Source organism: Mugil cephalus, chromosome 8 (assembly GCF_022458985.1).
Source record: "Mugil cephalus isolate CIBA_MC_2020 chromosome 8, CIBA_Mcephalus_1.1, whole genome shotgun sequence".
NCBI classification, from domain to species: Eukaryota; Metazoa; Chordata; class Actinopteri; order Mugiliformes; family Mugilidae; genus Mugil; species Mugil cephalus.
This window is the reverse complement of record NC_061777.1, coordinates 4,581,762-4,603,237: the sequence shown is the minus strand read 5'-3', so window position 1 is coordinate 4,603,237 and position 21,476 is coordinate 4,581,762. Positions and strand designations below refer to the sequence as shown.

Sequence of the window (21,476 nt, the reverse complement as noted above, 5' to 3'; positions counted from 1 at the left end):
CACACTGTCCATAGAAATACTCACGTATTGTGGAGAAAGTCGGTGTATTTAGAAACATAGCCCAGAGAAAGCTTGAACCAGCAGGTTGAACGCATTGTTAAAATGAAAAAGCACAAGCGCCTTCACGATGGGACAGAAGACTCAGAATGTGGACTAATACAATATTTTTGTGTCTTATTGTTAGTTGGACTTGAAAAACTCTCTCAAGAGGATATGCGATATGTGTTGCAGTCAACTAATATGCAATAAGATAACACGGGTTTTATTCCTCACATGCATAGAGATAAAAGTTGATAACCTTCTTAACCCTCCTAACCAACATATATTCTTAACCTGAATATATGTTGTAGCGGAAGGAAGCTGCGCAGATTTTTCTGCAAGTTTACCAAAGCTTCAACACAAACTACTACTGAAGTCTGACACTTCCAATGTGTGGCTCTTTCATGGCAAAACAAACAAACAAACAAACAAACACGCTCTACAACCACAGCAACAATGTCAACTAACAGAACACAACAGAACTGGACATGAACACATGAGTTTATCAACACTGTGAGCTGAGGATGTGTATTGTCTGTGTAGATGGGTTTAATAGTACTTCACGCTGTGTCGTTGACAGGATAGTGTAGCCGGAATAAAAAACAAATGAGGCATATCTTTGAAGCTTTTTCTATGCAGAGCAGCTAAAGCTCTAATAACTTTAGACAATGAGATTCACCAACACACAGCTGAGGTGGAGCCTCCTTCTCTCTTACCACGGGACGTTTGGTGAAATCGTTAACTGACTGACGTCCAGAGGATTTGGACCGTTCCTCTGCTAGCGTTACCGGATGTCTTTTCAGATGCACTGCAGTACATTACAAACACTGAAGAAGAAAGCCCTAACTAGAGGTGACTGTAATGTACCGAGGCGTCGGACTAAATTCTCCCAAACGGTCTTATCTGTAAGAGGAACACATTCCTGGAACAAGTTACCACCACACATCCGAAACTACGACAACGACTTACTCTGTCTTCTGTGTCCGTGTTCTGTACCTGCTTTGAGACTACGACTGAAATTTAGCAATCGTGCTAAGTCCGTCACATCTGAACTAATGGCTAACGCATCAATCTTGATTAATGTGCATTGTCCCAATTCAATAAACTAACAGTAATAATGATAATAGTACTTTAGTTGTATTGACTGACATGTCCCAGTAGTATGGGCTTCATCTTTAGTGAAGTATTTCCACACACTTGATGAACCACTGGCAGTGTGCTGCAACGGCCCACTGGACTCCTCACCTGTCTTGTAGGAGGCGTCCATAGCATAGCTAACTAATGTTTTAGCTATGCTATGCTATGCTTTAAGTGGGTGAAAACAACTTTAATAAAAAAAACAGAATTTGAGAAAGCAGAAATCATACTCATAAGAGAATGGACATTATTGGGGGGGGCCTTTGGGTCCTGTGGGTGGAGGGGAGGGGCCTTTCTGTGTGGATCATCCCTCAGATACTTGATCAGTTTGGGATCTAGTGAAGTTGGAGGCCAGGTCAACACCTTCTGCTGTTCCTCATGTTTTTTTCTGCTGGTTTTTGAGTTGTTCCGAGAAGTGCTCCGATATGTAACTGATTTCCTGGCTACGTTGTTCAGATGCAGCGCTGCACGTCCTTAGGAAAGGATCACTGTGCATTTTTACCAGAGGGTTTAATACACACCTGCGACAACAAGAGAAGAAGCGGAGGTAGTGGCAGGTGTCGGTGAGCGTCCCTCCACAGAGAAGAGGCAGTCCGCTCCGGTTTCGTTCTTCACCATCACCTCAGGACCTGACAGAGCCACCGGCCGACAAATCCCAAGCTCCTCCTCCTGAGCCTGCTGCCGCCTCAAGGCAACCTGGAGGAGAGGAAAAACACACTTAAATAACAACTGGACGAAACTGGAATAAGAGGAGTTTTTTCATAAGTTAGGGTTGAATAATTAGTTGGTTGCTTTATTTCCAAGATGAAAAAGAGCACCGGTATAACTTTTTAAGATCAATGATTCCTGATTGTTTATGAGAGTCCACCTCTGAATCTCAAAATCCAGCGTGTAATCTAATATTCCATTAAAACCAACCGAGATATGGAAAAAAAAATAATAATAAAATTCAGGAAACCTATTTATTTGAGATTTTGTTTTGTGTTTATATTATATTTAATATATAATTAACTTAAACACCTGACATCAATCTGATACTGGACATTGACATTAAATGACATTAAAGTTCTTCTTTAAAAATCATGAAAATGTTTACTCAGCTTATAAACAGTATTATTAATTAACCATTTGAGTCATAGTTTCAAGCAGGAATTCACAAAATGTTCTGATACCAGGGCTCCGTGTGTTTTTGTAGAGAATCTGTTTTCTGTCACTGTAAATTTATTGGATTATAAATAAAAATAAAATAATCTGCTGCTAGTTTTAGCAGTTTAATATATGAACTAAATTATATAATATATATATATAAAAAGAATCAGAATCTAGCAATAATCCAGCCCTTTTCTGTTTGTTTTTGTTTCTTTGCGCTTGTGACTGTTCACGTTGTAATTTAAATCACATGTGGTTTAGTCAGTGTTAATATAAACTAATTTTAAAACAGAAAATGCTGTTTTATAAACATGCGGTAAAAACGTTTGGAAACTCCCAAAAAAATACCTACAGAGGTACTGAATAATGGATAAAAAAAAATAACTTAGCGTGTCAATAAATGACTTTTAAAAAACAACCAATAAAACGCGGTTTATATTTCAGTCAGTGAGCTAACAGGTAGCTGTGCAAAAACAGGGAATAACAACTCAAACTGAACAACTTCCGCCGTGTAAATTGTGCACAAACGCATTCAAACACAAATTAATTTATTCCAAACTAACAGCCTAATATGTTGCACACGAGAAGCTGCTCAACTTAAACAAACAAATAAATAAATAAACCAATAAATAAAAGTTGTTTAGCGTAGCCGCCGCTGCAGCAGCTAGCGGCTCGGAGCAGGTTTTACCTGGGCCGCCATGACTCTCTGCCTCTCGGCTATCAGTTTGCATTTGGGACACTGGCAGTCCCTCCAGTTGCAGAAGCGCTTGTGGCCCTTCAGGGGAGACACATATCCGTGGTTCCTGCAGCGGGAGCACTTGGGCATCCTGGGGGATTTGTGGCCTTTGGTCGGGGACAGTGGTCTGCTGCACTGCGGCACCTGTTTGCTCTGCTTGTCCTTGCTCATGGCTGCTGGAGTACGGCCACTAAGTGTGTGTGAGGTTGGGCTGGTTAGATAGAAGAAAGAAGCGTGCACTGGAGCCAGTCTGGATGCTATAAGGTCACAGTCCCTCCCCTCCCCTCGACCAGCTGCCTGTCTGTCTGACTATGATGTGCTTTTTTTTTTTCTTTTTTTTTTTCTAAGCGTGGGATCTTCCCCAAATTCCAGTGGGAGGAAACAAACTGGAAAGTGGGTAGAAAGTTGGCAGGACGAGTCCCATCACACTGCTGCAGTCTGCAATCTCACACCACTGAAGCTATTACACACATTTTGCTGCAAACTTGTTACATGCAAACCTCCTCCAGATGATTTCTGGACACATCCATATTACCCCCACTGCATATCTCCTGAGACCCGGCGTCCTCATATGGGGACATTACGTTTTAGGTTTGCAGGAGCTTATTCTGCTTCATTCAGACCTGTTGTCTTCATTTATGCTTATTAAGTTTTCTAGTTTCACGTGCAGATTTAACAAATTCACAAGTACTCGTTTGAGGACGTTAATATACAGCGAAATAATCCCTGTGTCCACATTTTTTTTTTTTTTTTTTTTTTTTTTTTTTTTGCAAAAGCTACTTCCATTTACTGCAAACTTGTTACATGCAAACCTCCTCCAAATGATTTCTGGACATGTGCATGTAATCCAACTGCAACAGCAGAAGTTAAAACGTACCCAAGTATATTATGAACCCTACATGAGGCAAAAAAACGATATTGTAGCTTCAACACACATTTTAAATTGTGTCTTTCAGTGTCTTTCAATGAGGGTTATGAGCATCATCATCCAGTCCATCAGCAAAGATCAAATGTGGTCTTCGAGGTCCAGCTGTGCATGAACACTGAGCATAAATCCTGTATTAGGTACCACAAAGAAGTGGCCTAATGTTGCCTATCAGCTCTAATGTTTTAATGGTCTAAATGCATGTTTACAAATGTTACCACTTAAGGACAAATGGCCATGTATGGTAAATTCATTAACCTTGATTTTCTACATGAAATTTAAAACTTTGCCCTACAATAATACTCCAGAGGAGAAGTTTAGAATTCCCCAGTATTTCAGTGAGTGGCCTATAAAGGGTTAATAGTAAACAACGATGTCAGTCAAAGGGCTGCATACACATCGTCCCCACCTCAGCATGGGGACCGTCGCTCCACAGAGAACAGGCAGTTCACTTCCAGCTTCATATTTGATACAGACACACTCAGTTGTTAGTTCATTAGGTACATTACATTCTAAAATAACATTCAAATCTTTCCTCTTTGTCGAGGTTCTGGTATTCAGCATTAGTTTCAGAGATGACACTGTGGTCTGCGACTGGACAAACTGATAAAGAAAACCAGGTCCATCCTGGGCTGTCCGCTGGACACAACAGAGCAACACACTGGAAGGAGGAGCACTTCAACAAGATATAGACTCTGCAGGGTTTGTTCAGTCCAGAAGGAGAGACAAAGGGTAGAATGATGTTGTCTCTTAGGCAGGATTATCTTAAGTTAACCCATTTTTGTTTGTGCAAAACTTGTAAAATATATTTTTACATTTCTTTTTATATTATATTGTACATTTCCAGTTATCTGTAAATAGCACCTCTTGCACTGTTTTGTATGTAGTTTGTGTCTACACTGATAATCTCCTCATACTGTATAATGACAATAAAGGGCATTTTATTATATTCATTGACCTTCATAACTTTGATTTTATTTTGCACATATTGTTCCTACTTCATCTTCTCATTTAAATCAAATTTCTTTACTTTCCTTTTTTTTAAAACCAAAAACAATATGGTTTTGTGACACAGTAGTTTCACGTTAAAGCTCCTGACTTAATATCTATAATAGAATATCTTAATTGTCACTGTATCCTGTACAACAAAGTAGTCTACAACAGTCTCCTTGGTCTTAGCAAGTTGTTGTCTCTACACCACACAGTCAACTCCTCCACCTCGTTCCTGCAGGCGGACTCCTCCCCTACAGGGAAAATAACTAATTTTCTCTGGAAACAACACGAAAACAAAGCAGAATATTAAACATTTTAGGAAACAGCACTTCAAGATAATTCCTCTTTTTGGAACAGTAGCATAGAAAACAAAACAGGGCATGAAAACAAAATATAATGAGACAAAAAAAAAAAATAAATAAAAAAAAAAAGAAGAATTAGTTAACTGTGTCCTCTTAACTCTAAAGTATGTGGGGAAGAAACACATTTACTGTAGCACTTTAATGCTACGCCAAGTCATATATGAATACTCTTTTATTAATTTACCAAGGTTGGCTGAGCCGAAACTGAATTAACCTCCACACTTTTTAAAGACAAGGAGTGAAGCGATATGAAATACTCAGCCACTCAATTAAAATCATCATGACCAAATGGAGTAAGGGGGTGTGGGAATAAAAAGTTACCAATTACAAGGCAGCCGTTTACACAGCAGTGAATCATCCAGTCACTGGCTCAGGTCCTGGTGCTCTAATCGGGGGGTGTTACACAGAATTTAATTACCTCAAAGGTAATAATGATAGATTATAATGCAGCAATAAAAGTCTGCAGAGTGAGACATTGAACATTTCTATTAGTTTGACTTGTGACCTAGTCGCCATGTGACAGGCTCTAACAGGATTGGAGCAGCAGACGCAAGAAGAAATATAAAATGTATGCAGACACAGTGACTTCCAACTTTATCATGCACACAGGAAATATACATTTTTTTTATAAAATAAATAAATAAATAAATACAAATATATAAACATTATAAACGAACACTTGTGTCTTAAGTTTTTTCTCATGTTAAAACAATTAAGTATACCAGTATTTATTCAGTATTGTTATATTTTTTACTTGTTAATCTGTGTTACTCTCTAATTTGATAATACATTTTCGATTTTTTCCCCTTGTACTTAAAGTATTCTTCCGTTTAGTGCTCGGAGTGTAGGAAGTGTACGATCTTTCGAGGCGTCCCTGAAGGCAGCATTGCCTAGCAACGGAGCAGTTTAGTTTTTCTTGCCGGTGTCGAACTTTCAAACTTTCTCTGAAAATGCCCAAAAAGAAGGAAAAGAAAAGCGGCGACAAACAAGATGAAAGCAAGAAAACGTCGAAAAAGGAGAGTTCTGTGACTCCTGCGGATATAACAGGTCCCGAAGACAAAGAGAAGGAGCTATATCTGACACAAATACGATATTTGAACGAGCGGTTGGAGGGGTGAGGCATTTTTTTGTTTGTTTGTTTGTTTGTTTAGGGAAGTAAATCATTATAATTAGGAAGGTGCCATAATATATTTATTTATCTGAGTAAAAGCGTTGTTAGTCTCAGTTTTTCCAAACTTAAAATCTGTGCAACTCATTTGCATTGAACTGCGGTTAAGTTGTGTGCTATGTCAGTCTAAGCTCTCTTATTAGCGTTTTAAACAGGATTTAACTTGCAAGGTTAAAGCTTTTTCACACATTAACGTTTGCATCCTTCCACCAAACTAACTAAAAAAGTTCAAATTGCAGGCAAAGCATGTTGTCTCATATATTTGCATTTACAACTCAAATAAAATGTAATAGTAACAAAAATAACTCCTGTTGTAGGCTCTATGTTGCAATAAAATAAATGAGAAACAACTGTCATCACAAGATGTGAAAGTTACAGGACTTAAAAGTGCAAATTCAGCTTTAATTTGAGGTTAATCACATTCAAGCTTGGAGAAAGGTGTGATAATTACATATTCCTTCAGTATTGTGATCATTTAAGCAGGTCAACCTCGTCAATGAAGGAGGAAATCCATTCATCTGTCACTGACTGCAAAGGATATTTAACCAAGTGCTGGAAAAGTATTGGCATTTTTCATTTATAATAAGGGTTGTTACGTCGCTGGCAGGATCTAGGGGGATGTAAGGGACCAACCAATGAAGTCAAGTCTGGATGTAAAGCAAACTGAGCAGAATTTATTTAAATATAAAGTTAAAAATCCTAAACAATGGGGAAGGATTGGACCACGCGGTTTTTGCCATAACAAAACAAGGTGTATTGAGAACCCCAATCCCACCTATAGTCACCACTGTCTACCACAACTAAAATAAATAGTTCACGCAAAACAAATAAGGTGAGTAGCAGAAATCAGTAAGTAACAATCAAGCACTAAAGCAGCAGAACAGGAAGCAAATCTCAGGAAAAAGAGACTGGATTCCTTTTAATGTAGGCGATGGGTCGTAATTGGATGATCTGGGGGCAAACTAACCAATCTCCAGGCCCCGTCAGACTTTTCAGGCACTATCAGTTGTGGACTGAGAGAGAGAGGAACAAAGGAAATACAGAATATACTTCCACTGTTTGGCATGTAACAGGTTAATATGTGTAATCTCCTCTGGGCCCTTACAAATAGACGTCTGTGTACAGTAATGGTTGTTATTCTCACGACTTTCCTCCAGTTTAGATGTTAAAAAACATCTAGAAGAAGGCTGAGACAATACGTGAATCACTTCTCCCCTCATCTCTCCCCAGATATCAGCAGAAGTGTGATGAGCTGGAAAGGCGGAACAAAGACTTGATCTCTCAGTACAGCACCTTAGAGAGGGAGAAGAAGGACGTTGTTGGTTTCCTGAAACGCTCCCTGCTGGACAAGGAGGCCGAGGTGGACGATGCGCTGGAGCAGCTGGAGGATCAGCGGCAGGCGGCCGATCGGGACCGAGACGCCCTGCAGCTGCAGCACAGCCAGCTCAGGCGGGAGCTTCAAGAGCGGATTGATGAGCTTTCTGGAGAAAACGTGACACTCAGTGAGACTTTAACATGACTTTCTGAGATTTAATGACTGTAGCATGATAAATGCTGTTTGGATTGAAACACATTCGTAACTTCACTTCAAAGTCTCTGCTAACATTTTACAGAAATTTAAAAAGAAAGGCACATTTAGTGTAGTTAAATTTACCAATGGCAAACTATTTTCTGGAAGCACGATATAGACCCTCCCCTCTCTTCCTCTTGTTTCCCCAGGGGAGAAGCTTTCTAGCCTGGAGGAGTTTCAGAAGCAGAAGGAGACACTGACGTCCCACATGGAGTCTTTGGAGAAGCAGCTGGCTGCTCAGAGGGAAGAGCACAAAGATGATATGCACAGCCTGGAGATGAAAGCACTGCTGGAGAAGAAGAGGTTAGAGCTGGCCTATACTGACTTTATGTATAGAAGAAGAAGAAGAACACACAGAAGTAACATGCAGCTTTAAATTTATTAGACCAACAAAAAGATCTATATTATATTTTTAATGATAATCTGCAAGATTAATGTAAGATTGATACAAAAACTACTTCACATCCACAAGAAACAATGGAAGGAGGAGATCTGGAGGAAACCAAACTTAGAAGCTATGTTTAGATTAAAGAAGATTATTATCCATATCTAATACTAAACTTAGGGAGAAGTTAAGTTGTTTCTTCAAGGATGAGACTTACGTTTTAGCCAGATTTATTGAAAAACCATGGACATTAAGAGAGAAAACACTGTATCCCACATAACTATACAATTTTCTATTATGGTTTTGTAAATTCTGGAAGATTTTACCTTTGTTGAGATGATGAATGCACAAGATTTCTTCTTTTTCTGCTTGTCGTCTTTGTATTGTTTAAACGTAAACTGTATAGTGTCTTGTCAGCCTATGTAATCTGCGCACAATAATATGCATGACACAAAACAATCAAAAAAATATATATATATGTATATACTTACATGAAGTCAAAGAAACACTAAGAACCAGGATAAGCATTATCAATTATCTACTGTGCAGCCGTCCTCACCAGGATTTAATATATTATATACAAGTTGTATACCTGAATTATTCACCTATAAATGCTCTTTGGGTTAATATCTGTTTCTCTCCCTTCTCCTGTTCCCTCCCAAAAGGCTGGAGAAGGAGCTGGAGAACCATGCTGCAGCCATGGCAGCAGAAGTGCAGCACCTGGTGGACCAGAAGGTCCCTGAAGCAACCAGGCTGGCGCTGCAGGAGAACACGGAGGTGAAGGCTCGTTTCAGCCAGCTGTCGGAGCAGGCGCAGGTCCTCATGGAGAAGAACGCAGCCCTGCGGGGACGGAAGGGTCAGCTCAGCGTGGACGTGGACGTCCTGGAGCAGATGCTCAGCAAGGTGTCACGAACAAGCTGCATTCGCAAGAAGGTAAGAGTGTTAGTTAGTGTATGTGCTTTTTGTCCAGATTCATTAAAGAACATCTTGTCTCCATGAGGTGGTGGAGCAGCTCACAGCGAAGTGCCAGCAGCTACAAGCAGAGCAGCGCGAAAGCAGACAACAACTGGAGCAGCTTCGGACTGAACACACAGGAGTTCTGGCTGAGATGGAGGCGCTCAGGTGACTTTCTTTCACTTGTTTTATTGTGTGTGATGCAGAGCTGCACCAGCATGAGTTTGCTGAAAGTAAAGATTGCATAAATAACTGGCAGGGGGCATCCGGACTTGAACCGGAGACCTCTTGATCTGCAGTCAAGTGCTCTACCACTGAGCTATACCCCCTCTGTTGGTGCTGTTTTTTCACTTCCTTTCTCATGATTTCAGACAGGACCGGGCCTCCGTGTCTGTGCAGTGCAGTGAAATCAAAGCCGAGGTGGGTCGGCTGGAGGTGGAGCTGCAGGAGGAGAGGAAGAGGAGGAGCGAGATGAAGACCACCATGCAGGAAGCAGCCATCACTATCAGACAAATCCTGATGGTAAAACAGTGCTTTACCTAAATGAGATCAGCAGAATAAATAATAGAAAATAAGAATCTTATCTACTGAACAATAGTTAACTATTTTACCTCAGCCTCTTAGAAACACGTTCATGAGCTCAGTCTTGACGTTGGCTCTGGCTCCCTGCAGGAGGCGCCGGTTGAGCTGGACTCGGAGGTGGACTCTGTTTCCCGGTGGAAGCAGCTGATGCAGAAGCTGCTGGTGGACTTGGACAGACGTGCATTTACCGACCCCAACAACGAGAACGACAAACTGAATGACCTGCAGGCCCCCGACCCTGCAGCAGCCCGGTGATTAAATGAAGCCCTGAACAGCACACGGGGGCCGGGAGTCAAATACGTCGGCTATGTCAAACTGCAAAACCTTTAATTAAACAGTGGAGGTGGACTGACACACCACTTATTAGCCACTTTTGTGCGCAGTTTAAACATCTCTCCCTAAAGGTTTCACACCTTGTGTTTGTCTTTTGAACATCATCCTCTAATTCAGACAAATGCTTGAACACACACAGATGTTTCTACATAAAACAGCTAAAGAAGCCACTTGGATAAATGGTCAAACATTTTTAAATAAACTTGGAAATGTCTACTAGCACAAATAGTCCTGTACAACTTCATATTGTTTTAAAACATCATGGAATAGGGACAATCGGATGAATGATACAATTAAAGTACAGGGTGGAGCAAAGTGTTGCCACAGGCTAATACTCACCACAGTACGATGCTGTTCTTAGTCAGTCTTGAAATAAATGAATTTCTCATCCTTCTCATGTCTTTACAGAACACTGAGCTCAGATCCAGATTCGACTACTCTGCTCCACCTGACCCACAACAGGCCGGGGGATCTCAGCTATTTGCCCCGCCGCTCAGCGACACACAAAAATATAACTTCCAGGACAGGAGCTGCAGCCAACAGCATCCATCTGCCTCTGCACAGGTTGGTTAGGACATATCATAAAATATCATAATAACCTATAAAAATACTTTTTCATTTGTTTTAGTGCAAAGAGGAATAAGTAAATAAGGAAAATGTTTACATTTAATAAACTATCCTGAGGCCTGGATCTAAAAAAATGTGGACTTCTATGTCATTTCCGTACTGCAAATTCATACTATGGGCCAGATTAGACTCTGGTGGCCCACAGGCTGTATTATTTTAGACCGAGGCCATATTATAGGGGGTCAAAGTGTCTGTTGTATTGTTCATGTTTTGTGTGTTTCTTCTGCTCTGTCACTCAGGAAACCCTCCAGTCAGAAGAAGCTCAGTTAACACAACTCATTCAGCAGCTGCTTTGTTCACATCCACAAAACCTGTTTCCAGCACTAAAGAATCACCTTTCACACTGAATTTCTGCTGTAAACATACACATTTTGTCCTGGTGTCACACTTACACTCATGTAACGGGACAATTTCTTCCTGTACTTTATTTTTTTTTTATGATTGTTAATCATGATTTTGTGACGTGCACATAAAACAGACAAGGTTTAGTTTCACCGGATGCTGTAAAGTGAAGAGCGTCCTGCAGTGAATCTGCTTCCTTGTCTTTTTTCATAATATCAAATATATCTTGTGCTCCTGCATCTTTAGCAAAGTTGAAGAGATCATGTGCTAAAATGAAAAGTTAGATTCTTCTTTCTTTCTGCATTAAAAATAAATGATAATATTAAGAATTAGGCCAAAGTGAAATTGTTGTTTTCTCTCTAAGTCTTCAACATGGGAGCCATGAGGTACTGCAGTGAGGTTGCAAAATCTTTGATAAAGCATTTTTTTTTTTTTTTTAATTGGCACAATTTTGAATTTCTTTAAATACACATTAACATGAATGCAACATATTTTGGTAAAGGGATAAATGGAGGCTACTGTTGCACGTCGAATGCAAAATGATAATATTAATGATAATGTATATTTATAAATAGCACTGGGCCATAGAACACATATAATAGGGGGGTCCCTACTTAATCTCTCTATCAGTTTGGGGTCCTTGGCCTGAAAAATGTTGAAGACTCATGTTTTACCCCATTTTTAACTTCAATCCACATTTTCTTTTCCATCTTAGATGTTTTGAAATTGCTTTGAAATTGTATCTGCTCTAAACGTTACTTAAGTTTTATAATCTGATGCAAAAGAGATGCACGTGTGAAGTTTGGTTTCCATTGCCATCATTTGAATTCAGCATCTGTTCAGTTTGTGGTAGTATGTGTGGATCATGTTGCTTTGCTGGGTACCAGGTAAAATGAAATAAAAGGGAGTAAACATCCAGATTTGACAGCCTCTTTTCTACGGCTTGACAGGTTTAGAAACACTTCAGTTGTCCTACGACGACGTGAAATTGGCACCAAATCCTTAAAAATGACGTTTACCAGAGGGTAAGAAATGTACTGTGGTCGTTTTGCAGCCAGTTGTTTTCGACAACACAGACGCGACTTCCTGATTTAGACTCTTTAATGGATGTTTATTGTTACATGGCAAAGTTTCAGGCACTTCACTCCTCATTTTGAAGATGAAAGTCAGTACCTTGATCAATACTAGCGGAGGACAGACGGCTTTATATTACACATGAGAGACAGAGAGCAAGAGACCGGACACGAAGACAGAGAGGAGAATAAGTCGACTCTATGACCACCGTATGTACAAAGAAATACATATCTGCATTAAAAACTATACTTTGATAAATATATAACTTCATAGATTGTTAAGTAGTAATAGGACATATTCAAAATACTGTGATTCTTCTCTTTAAATAGATACAAAGGATTTGTATAAAAGGAAAATCTCTCCAGTCTAAGCCACGCCTATATATCGTTGATGCGTTCATCCACGGGAGACGTGCATGAACCGAAGAGCTGGGCGCACATATGTGAGTCGAGGTGAGCAATATATACAGGAAATGTTTCCTCTAACATGCAGGTGGATTATTCTCCATCTGTGGACTCAAAAAAAAAAAAAAAAACTAAAAAAGAAAAACAAAAACAGATGTTTTGGAGCTCTTGAATGATCAACACTGAGCTTTAAAAATAAAAAAAGGGAGACACACTTAAAAAAAAAATCGAAAGAAAAAAAAAATGGCATTTTTAGTTGTGTCCATGTTGGTCTGAACTCCAGTGGTTTTGCTGATTGAATCTGACTCTGAGGCACCGGTGGGTTACATTCATTCAGAGGACACTTTGGGCTTGTCATGAAGGCAAGTGTGCACATAAATAAAATAAAATTAAAATTAAAAAAAAAGAAAGAAAAAAAAGAAATGCAGAAATCTCATTGGTTGGTTGGGAGGAAGCCCCTCATCCAGCTGTGGTTAAGGCGACGCTCAGCGAGAATTCATAGCAGCGCAGGGTTTGTGGGCAGAGGAGGAGGAGGAGGAGGAGGAGGAGGAGGAGGAGGAGCGTCTAGTCAAACATGCTCCTCCGAGTCGGACTTGGTGAGGTTTTCCTGCCGAGGCGAGGCGTTCCCTTAAAAACAGATCAACACAGACACACGTGTGAACGGACGACATAGCTTAAAGGCGGGAAAATAAAATGTCAAATGTGTGAGGGAAGTTTGTGCCTTTCTGACTTACGGGTGACTGGGCTTTGGAGAAGTTGACGTGTGCGTAGAGCAACACTGCGATGTCTTTGTGTCCCGCTTCCAGAGCTATGGACAGAGCGTTACTCTCATCCTGAAAGAAGGGAAGACAGGAAGTGGAACATGAGATTAAAAGATGAGATAAAGAAAATAAAGCAACATGAACACAGAGAAAAAGGGAAATTTGATCTTGAAGTGAACGAATCATCACATTTATTAAGATTATTTTAACTATTATTAAGAATAATGTAACTAATACAGTGTGTCAAGAAAGACATTTGATTGAGGAGCTTTTATGGCCGTACATTACACCTTCACTAAAATTAAAGTAAAACTAAACACACTTTCTATATTCTTGGTTTAATTTAGTTTTTGTTCAATGCTTTCTCCCAGCTAGTGTAAGTTAACTAACTAATAACTTTGTTATTAGTTGGTTAACTTTGCGAAATCTGGAATGTTTCCCTTTGAATTCAACTCTCTTTAATGTCTTGAGGTGAATTCCTCAGGTTTGTTAACAGCACAAGGTGCTGACCTGACCACAAATTTCACTACATCCCAAACTGATCAAGTATCTGTGGGATGATCCCAAACCCAAAGGCCCCCACTTACAGCATTATGGAGGCACAAGTGAGATCTATGCAATAATAGGAAGGTGGTCATAATATTATGGCTGATCTAGGTATGGTAACCTACAGGAAACTCTAAAGAATGTTTCGCTCTATGCATTATACACGGAGACGCATGCAACATCAGGAAGGTGGTCATAATGTTATGCAAGATTGGTGTATTTTTAAATAGCTACAAAAAGGACAACGCTCAACACTGTAGGTTTCACATCCTGCAGGCGTTTTTTAGACCCGACATCCTACCACAAAGAGTTCACATCGTCCTGATCCCAGATCAGAATCTGTACTCACGCTGTCGCTGAGCGTGGCGTCACAGCCCGGTTGCGCCAGCAGCAGCTTGACGATCTCAACGTGGCCGTGTTCGCTGGCGCACATCAGAGCCGTGGAGCCCTCGTCGTCCTGGATGTTGACGTCGGCCCCGTGGCCCAGGAGGGCCCGGACCATGTCCATCCTGCCGTGACTGACCGCCAGCATGAGCCCCGTCTGACCGGCCTGGGACGGGAGAAAACGGCACGGTGACGTGAGTCTGTTTTATACTTTTACACTTACTCCTAATGCAAGATGCTAAAAGAATAGATGTAAATAATAAATGCAAATAATCTAAGTCAGGGGTCTTCAATGTTTATCCTCAAACCTGAACATTCATCTAACTTTCAACTACTGAAGTAGTTACCATCTTCCACCACTTGGTGTCATCAAAGCATCACTTTTCCAACTTTATAATATTAAAACACTTTTGTCTGCCTTTTTTTTTTTTTTTACTCTTTAGTGAATAAGAAGCGTAAAAATTCTCCAAAGAAGTAAAATTTACAGATTTTTAGTCTTTTTCAGCCCTTCTTTTGTTAGTTTGTTTTGTCTTCATCATGACCTTCATACTGTCGCTCATTAAAGCCGGTTTGCGGTTATGCCCCGCTGCTGCCTTTTGACCTCCGACCCTCACCACCCCCCCTCCTCCCACCACCACTCCCCCCTCCTCCCACCACCACTGACCTGACTGGCGCGGGCGTTGACGTCGCCCTTGCTGAAGAGCTCCTCCACGATGCTCATGTCCCTGGGCGTCTCCACGGCAGCGAGTGCGGCGAGCATGATGGGCGTGTACCCCGCCTTGTTCTGCTGGTTCACGTTACACACATCTGAAACACACACAGATCAGCTGAAGTCAGTCTGAAGCAGCTCCAGGACATTTTTTTTTTTCATCGGGGTGGTCTTGGTGGGAATCAAACACTTGTATGTTCAGGCCGCCATGTGATTGACTCGTCACTGTTGCCGCCTGTCACTCAACAACACGCTAATACACACAGACTTGTGTCAGGCTTGTGGTGCTTCAGTCAATCAGAGTCCTGGGACCATGATGCATGGAGTCCACCCTAAAGAACTGTTCAGTCCCGAAGCTTTGCAAACACACGGAGAAGAAGGAGGGGCGGGTGGGGACAAAAATCTTTGAGACATCAAAGTGTGGATGGGAGTGAAGTGAGGGGAGGCCTTGAGGAACTGGGACGATGAGGAGGACAAAGGCTACAATGGGGACGGGGGGGTGGATGTGCTGTCACGGAGCACAAGGGCACAAAAGGCTGAGGAGACAAAAGGCTTTTAGAGCAGCAAGTGGCCCAGACCCCATCACAGTCTATTGAGCCTTCGGAGAAAGGTGGATCCACGGAGGAGTGTGGATAAAACTTCCTCAAGTGCATTAAATAAAAAAAAAAAAAAAAACAAGTTTACTCTCCTTTACTCTCCTCCCTAGTGTCTGTTTCCCCTTTTATTTCGTTGAGCAGTCAGTAAGTGGTATAAATGAAGGATTAAAGATCCCTGTAACAGTGTAGGTTATTTACATGTACTATCAGGCGTAACATTATGACCACCTCTCTAGAAATGTGCCTCCAAATCTTCATCCTTGTCCTGTCACTGGTTTTAATGTTGTGGCTGATCGGCGTACACTATTATTTCAGTTTTCCGTTTGTCTCACCTGCATCCAGCAGCTTCTTCACCACCTGGAAGTTGGAGTGCGACACGCTGTAGTGCAGCGCCGTGTTGCCGTTGCCATCGGCCATGTTGACGATGTGGCGCAGCACGGCCGGCGAGGCGGACGCGAAGGCCGCCAGGTAGTCCTCCACCATGGCCGCCATGGCCGCCTTCTGGCTGGACACACGGAACCACTCGTGCTGCACCGTGTTGAGACAGGCTCTCTGTGGATGGAGGGGACCCCAAGTTAAACTGACTGGAAAGACAGCCCACCCCAAAAGAAAGTAACCAGACTGGCATCGCTGGTGGGAAACTTGAAACTTTTCCTTCAAATTAATGTTTTAATGAACCATGTGACAACATTCCTGGAAAAAAATGCCATTAAATTACAGCTAATATGTGAATTTGAATGGATATGCTGCTGAACCGCTGAACCATTTAACTGGCAAAACTGTTGAGAAGTGGAAGTAATAACAGGAAATTAAATATATCAGCAAACGTAGCATTTAGTGCTGTAGCTTTAATTTGATTTAAACACTTTAGTCATAGTTACAGTGAACTGTTAGATGAAGAGCCGACCAGGATTCTCAAGTCCACATAGATTTTATGGGTTCTTCGTGTTGGATAATATCTTTTCCTCAGCGACGTGTATTAATTAGAACACACTTCCGATCACTGAGTATAGGAGATTGTATGAAAACCACAGGTTTTCCCTCACCAGATCTTTACTGCTCACAGCCTTGGGATCAGTGAGGTGCGTTTTGAGAACGTTGCACGCAGCCAGCATCTTCTCACTGAGCTCATACCTTTGGATTGAAGCAAAAGTCCTTTATTTAACATCCAAATAATTCACTCCCATTTAATTTGCAGCATTTAATTTGCTCTAGAGATGTATGTGATTTATCAGCACACACTAATCTTATCATTAACACAGCGTTCAGATTATTATGTTGAACAGACTATCTGTTCTCTTTCATAGATGTTTAAGGACAGCTGCTAGCTTGAAATCCAACACGTGAATTAAGTTGTGCAAATGTAAATAGGTGGTAAGACGACAAAAAAACATAAGTTGCTGTATACACCCGCAATGACTATCGCAAAGCACAGCAAAGAACGAGCAAAATAAACGAATGAAGTAAGAAATAAAATAGGAAATTTAAAAAGCAACATTAGAAATTAAGTAAGAATGACAGTAGGAAATTAAGAAGGATGTAAGAAAATAAAGTAAGAAACAAAGTAAGAAAGAAAGAATATAAGTAGGTAATTAAAAAAGAATGTAAGAAAGAAAGTACGAAATTAAGAAACAACGTAAGAATGTAAGATAGTAACAAAGAAAGCAAGTAAGAAAGTAAGAAATTAAGTAGTAAGAAAGACTATAAGCAAGTAAAAAAGGAACCCATCCATCCATCCATCATGGCTGTAATCTTATTTAACCCACCTCTCTCTTGTCTCCTGCTTCTCTGAACTTTCCTCATCGTCCTTCTTATCGACATCCTCGGCTCCCGCAGGCTGTAACTCCTCCCTGGCGCTTTCTCCCTCCACATTCTTGTATTCCTCCTCTTTCTCTCCGTACTCCTTCTCCTCATCTTCGTCCTCCGACCCAGAGGAGCTGCTGTCCTCTGAACTGGAGTCGTCGCTTGACGTCGTCTCATATCTGCGTCACCAGGGGGCGACAGAGGAACAGGAGACTGGTGAGGACTCAGACTCAAGACTCAAACAAAAACCAAAACAAGGAAGCCTTGGAAGCAGCCGCTCAGATTTCATGACATTTGCTTGCAAGGTGTTCTCATCTAGATTGTGGATGTTAACATGCTCATGAATAAGAGTGAAGATTGACAGCTGTGTAAATGTAACACTATAAGCACAGTGAATCTCAACACATGACAAAATCACCACATCCTGAGATGGGAAAAAAAAAACGAAACATAATCCACTCAGGAGTAGGTTTTCCAGCTCACCCTCCGTTCACCCCGACGAACTGCAGGTTCTTCTTGGTGCCGTTGGAGTCGGGTCGGCCATCTTTCTTCTTCATGATGGATTTCAGGGTGTTCTGACTGCATGGCTGCCCTGAAGGAGAGTAGAAATAAAAACACTCAGACAAGAACATTTTACTGTGGTTGGTCACAAAAAGTTGCAACTGCAAAGTGAAGAGGGTGAAGTGAATGATTTTATTAAAAAAAAAAAGTTATAATGGAAATCAATGGGACATTTTTTGTTTGTAAATCTGATGCTGCACAAAACTCATAATGCAAACAAGTCAATATTTTGGATAATATAATAATATTCTTGTCTGAAGACATTAGTTTTATGGAAAATAGCAATTTTTTCATGTTTTTTTTTCATAAAAACCAACAGTACTTTAATCAAACTGGCATTTAAAGAGTTAAAATCCTCAAAATGACTGAATTTTTGGTAGTTTTGTAAAGCGCTGCAGTGGTTTAAGAGATTTATGCAGAAAAAAAATATTAATCAGTTAAGTTTTTAAAGCAGGTTTTTCTGACAAGAGGGCGGTAAATTAAACAGATGCCTGAGGGTTAATGTGTCTATTCACTCTCTTCCTGCATTATTAAGAAACACAATGTAACCATCAAGCTCGGTCAGGTCACTACCGCTGATAACGCCTGAACGCCCCACTAAAGTCCTCTGACAGTGATCAAGAGCCTTGGCAGAGCGGAAAGCAGCCATTAAGTGTCCGTCTCATCTGTCAGCGAGGAATTGGAAGTCGCCCCAGAGCCTTAAGCATCCGAGTCATTTTAAATACAGGCCTCGAAAACCGAAATACCAGCAGAGAGAGCCAGAACACTCGGCACATCTGCCAGAACTTGCCCCGACGCAGGGGCCTCTTTTACTGCTGCGGGGCACGAATCCAGCGTTCACGTATCAGCACGCACGACGTTGCATGTGTATACGTTGGCGTGAGCGGCGCTCGGTAGCAACAGAGTCATTCAGCACAGGAAACTGTGTTTTGACAGGTGGGAGCGTGTGAGCAGATTGTCGGGAGGAATCCAGCCTGGTGACTGACGGCCGTGCTTTGCTTTTATATACGAAGCACACGTGAAGCCCATATGGACAGCACAACGGTATTCAGGTTACTGGTGTTCTGGATCAGGAGCGGAACCAGGAGCTGGAAAATAAATTTTCAGCCCAAACATCTGGTAATATACATTAACTACAACGACCCCGACACAAAAAACCTCTGATTTACATACCGCAGCTCTGAAGGGCTTCAGCTGTGTGAACTGAAGGGCACAGAAAGACTCTGATCCTCAAAATAACAAGGCAACAAAGGCCAAGTCACTCACACAGAAGCGGAGAACAAGAAAAGCTGAACATGGTGGAGGTAAATTCCTGGCAGAGCATCTCTATAGAGATTTCAGCTGATGTCTGTGGCTTCACACGATGGCTACATTACATGGAAACTTTTTATTATTTTTTTCCCCCGGCCTGATCAAAATCCTCCTGAGCAGAGATTTCAACTGAACTGTTTAATAAAATGTTCACATGCTCTGAAACATCAATCACAATAGATTTTTTTTTTTTTTTTTTTTTGTGTAGCGCAGAATCCGTTTTCAACTGGTGCCCACATTGAATGCGACTTAGTTCAGTGGATTTTATGACTTGTTAACTTGTTTTTTCACTTTGTAGGGGCACAAAAAGAAGCTTCATTCTAATACACTGATCAGGCATAACATTATGACCACCTTCCTAGCTGGGCTGATTATGCCTGGTCTATTCCATGGTCATCAACGGTCCTCCATATTGGAGGAAAAGTAGTAGATGATATGTAAGATATGTGGCACAACTGTAAAGCTCTCCGGTGCATTTTAACTCTGCATATAAATGACGTTAAAGTTGTGAAGGCAGTCGGGTACCATGCAGCGCCGTGGACATCTGCAGGTCCATTCGGCTCTTCTGCTCGGCTGCACTGATCTGGTGCTGCTGTGCAGGTTTCTCTGCGGGCGTCCCCTCCGTCTCCGCCTGCGACTGCGCCGTCCGAGCGGAAAGCAACTGGATCTGATGACCGCTCTCTGAAAGGAGAACAGGCAGAAATAATCAGCGTCTAAACGGGGCAGGTAGTTATAAAGAGGGAGATAAAAACAGAAATGACACAAAATGTAGGAGCCTGTGATGTTTGAAACTGATGGATGTTCACGAACGAGGGGGAAGCCTTTGTTCATGAACCTATTGGCTTGTTGGAGTGTTTGTAAAAATGAACAAAGCCGGGATCGATGTGGGCAGGAATGTTATCCATCCTGGTCTCCGTCTTCTCCTCAATGAATTCTGGGTTGAAGAACGTCCCAGTCTGTTATATTTCCAGAGGTGTGTTTGCTCATTCACAAAAACAAAAAACTCACAACTGAAAAAGGAAAGAAACACTGTAAGTCATGTCTGTTCATTAGTATTTAGACCCTTTCACAGGGTTCCTGCACATTTTTTTACTTTTTCCAGATCATAATTTCCAGACTTCAAGGTAAAATAAATAATTAATTAATAAAAAATGTAGTTTTCATTAATCTGATCCAGATAATTTCTTTTCTTTCTTTTTTTTTTTTTTTGGAAAAACACATATAGATCCTTAATGTTCATTTACGTTTTAGAGAACTGAACAGTCTTGGAAACATGAATATTTTTTCCATACACTAGTTTTTATTTTCCATACTTTCCAGACCTGGAAATTTATAAAAATAAAATTCCAAACCAAAATATCGTGACCTTGTAGCTGTTGATGGGCTAAATAATCAATAAATCTAAAGAAAAATTAAATAAAATGAGCAAATGTGAAGCATGTGGTTGGTTACTGATTCAATCATGATCATTTAAAGTTACATATTTCCTCACTCTTTATTTATCTTTATAACCGGAGATTTATCTGTTATTGCTTCAAACATATAGAAGTTTTGAGGGTTTCCAGTTTAGAATCTAAGCTCCGTGCAGGTCTCTCACGTCAGAGCAGAGATAAATGAATATATAACAACCGACCCTACCGAACCTATTCCAAAATATGCCACAATAAACAAACAGCAGCAAAGATCCATTCAGAGACAGCAGCTGTTACAATGTTCTGCTGAGCCTCAAATGAAGCCGGTGTTTATTTGCATGCGGAGAATAAAAACTGAGACCGGATCTCTAGTGCTGGCTGGGATCGATTGTGGAGACGCATGTGATGTGTGCCAGATGTGAACACAGGTATAGTTTCAGTGTTGGATTTCCCACTTCAACCGCTACTCTCATACTTTACACCCTTTTTTCTAAATCCTTCCAGCCTAGTTCTCGTAAATAAACGAAATATAGTTACTTGAACGGGAACTAAGTCTGGTTAGTCACTCGGCGTTCCTTAAAAAAAAAGGCCAGCAACCGACCAGAAACCAGGC

The 21,476-nt window shown here is 41.0% G+C and overlaps 3 protein-coding genes and 1 non-coding gene across 6 annotated transcripts in view; 1 reads left to right on the top strand and 3 right to left on the bottom strand.

Moving 5' to 3' along the window:
• dmrt1 (doublesex and mab-3 related transcription factor 1) overlaps positions 1-3,473 on the bottom strand; it is a 37,173-nt gene extending 33,700 nt beyond the window's left edge. Inside the window, exons 1-2 of the mRNA XM_047593062.1 lie at positions 3,014-3,473; positions 1,698-1,872 (exon numbers count right to left, since the gene is read on the bottom strand). Coding sequence (XP_047449018.1) covers positions 1,698-1,872; positions 3,014-3,232 — 394 coding nt within the window. The 5' untranslated portion in view covers positions 3,233-3,473. The remainder of the gene's footprint in view (positions 1-1,697; positions 1,873-3,013) is intronic.
• Positions 3,474-6,278: 2,805 nt separating this feature from the next.
• LOC125012504 (cilia- and flagella-associated protein 157-like) lies at positions 6,279-11,798 on the top strand. Its single transcript, XM_047592484.1, has 9 exons — positions 6,279-6,455; positions 7,740-8,011; positions 8,229-8,382; positions 9,130-9,397; positions 9,465-9,586; positions 9,790-9,940; positions 10,091-10,251; positions 10,742-10,897; positions 11,200-11,798. Exons 1-9 carry the CDS (start codon positions 6,292-6,294, stop codon positions 11,228-11,230), a joined length of 1,479 nt encoding a protein of 492 aa, XP_047448440.1. The 5' UTR covers positions 6,279-6,291; the 3' UTR covers positions 11,231-11,798.
• On the bottom strand, positions 9,676-9,747 carry trnac-gca. Its single transcript has one exon. It is a non-coding gene; the product is annotated as a tRNA-Cys (tRNA).
• Positions 11,799-12,385: 587 nt separating the features above from the next.
• The window catches only part of kank1a (KN motif and ankyrin repeat domains 1a), a 62,267-nt gene continuing 53,176 nt past the window's right edge, over positions 12,386-21,476 (bottom strand). For all 3 annotated transcript variants that reach the window (XM_047592436.1, XM_047592438.1, XM_047592439.1), the window contains 9 exons: positions 19,977-20,132; positions 18,063-18,171; positions 17,543-17,758; positions 16,823-16,910; positions 16,109-16,328; positions 15,136-15,278; positions 14,437-14,637; positions 13,515-13,613; positions 12,386-13,407 (listed from right to left, as the gene is read on the bottom strand). In XM_047592436.1, coding sequence (XP_047448392.1) covers positions 13,345-13,407; positions 13,515-13,613; positions 14,437-14,637; positions 15,136-15,278; positions 16,109-16,328; positions 16,823-16,910; positions 17,543-17,758; positions 18,063-18,171; positions 19,977-20,132 — 1,295 coding nt within the window. In that variant the 3' untranslated portion in view covers positions 12,386-13,344. The remainder of the gene's footprint in view (positions 13,408-13,514; positions 13,614-14,436; positions 14,638-15,135; positions 15,279-16,108; positions 16,329-16,822; positions 16,911-17,542; positions 17,759-18,062; positions 18,172-19,976; positions 20,133-21,476) is intronic.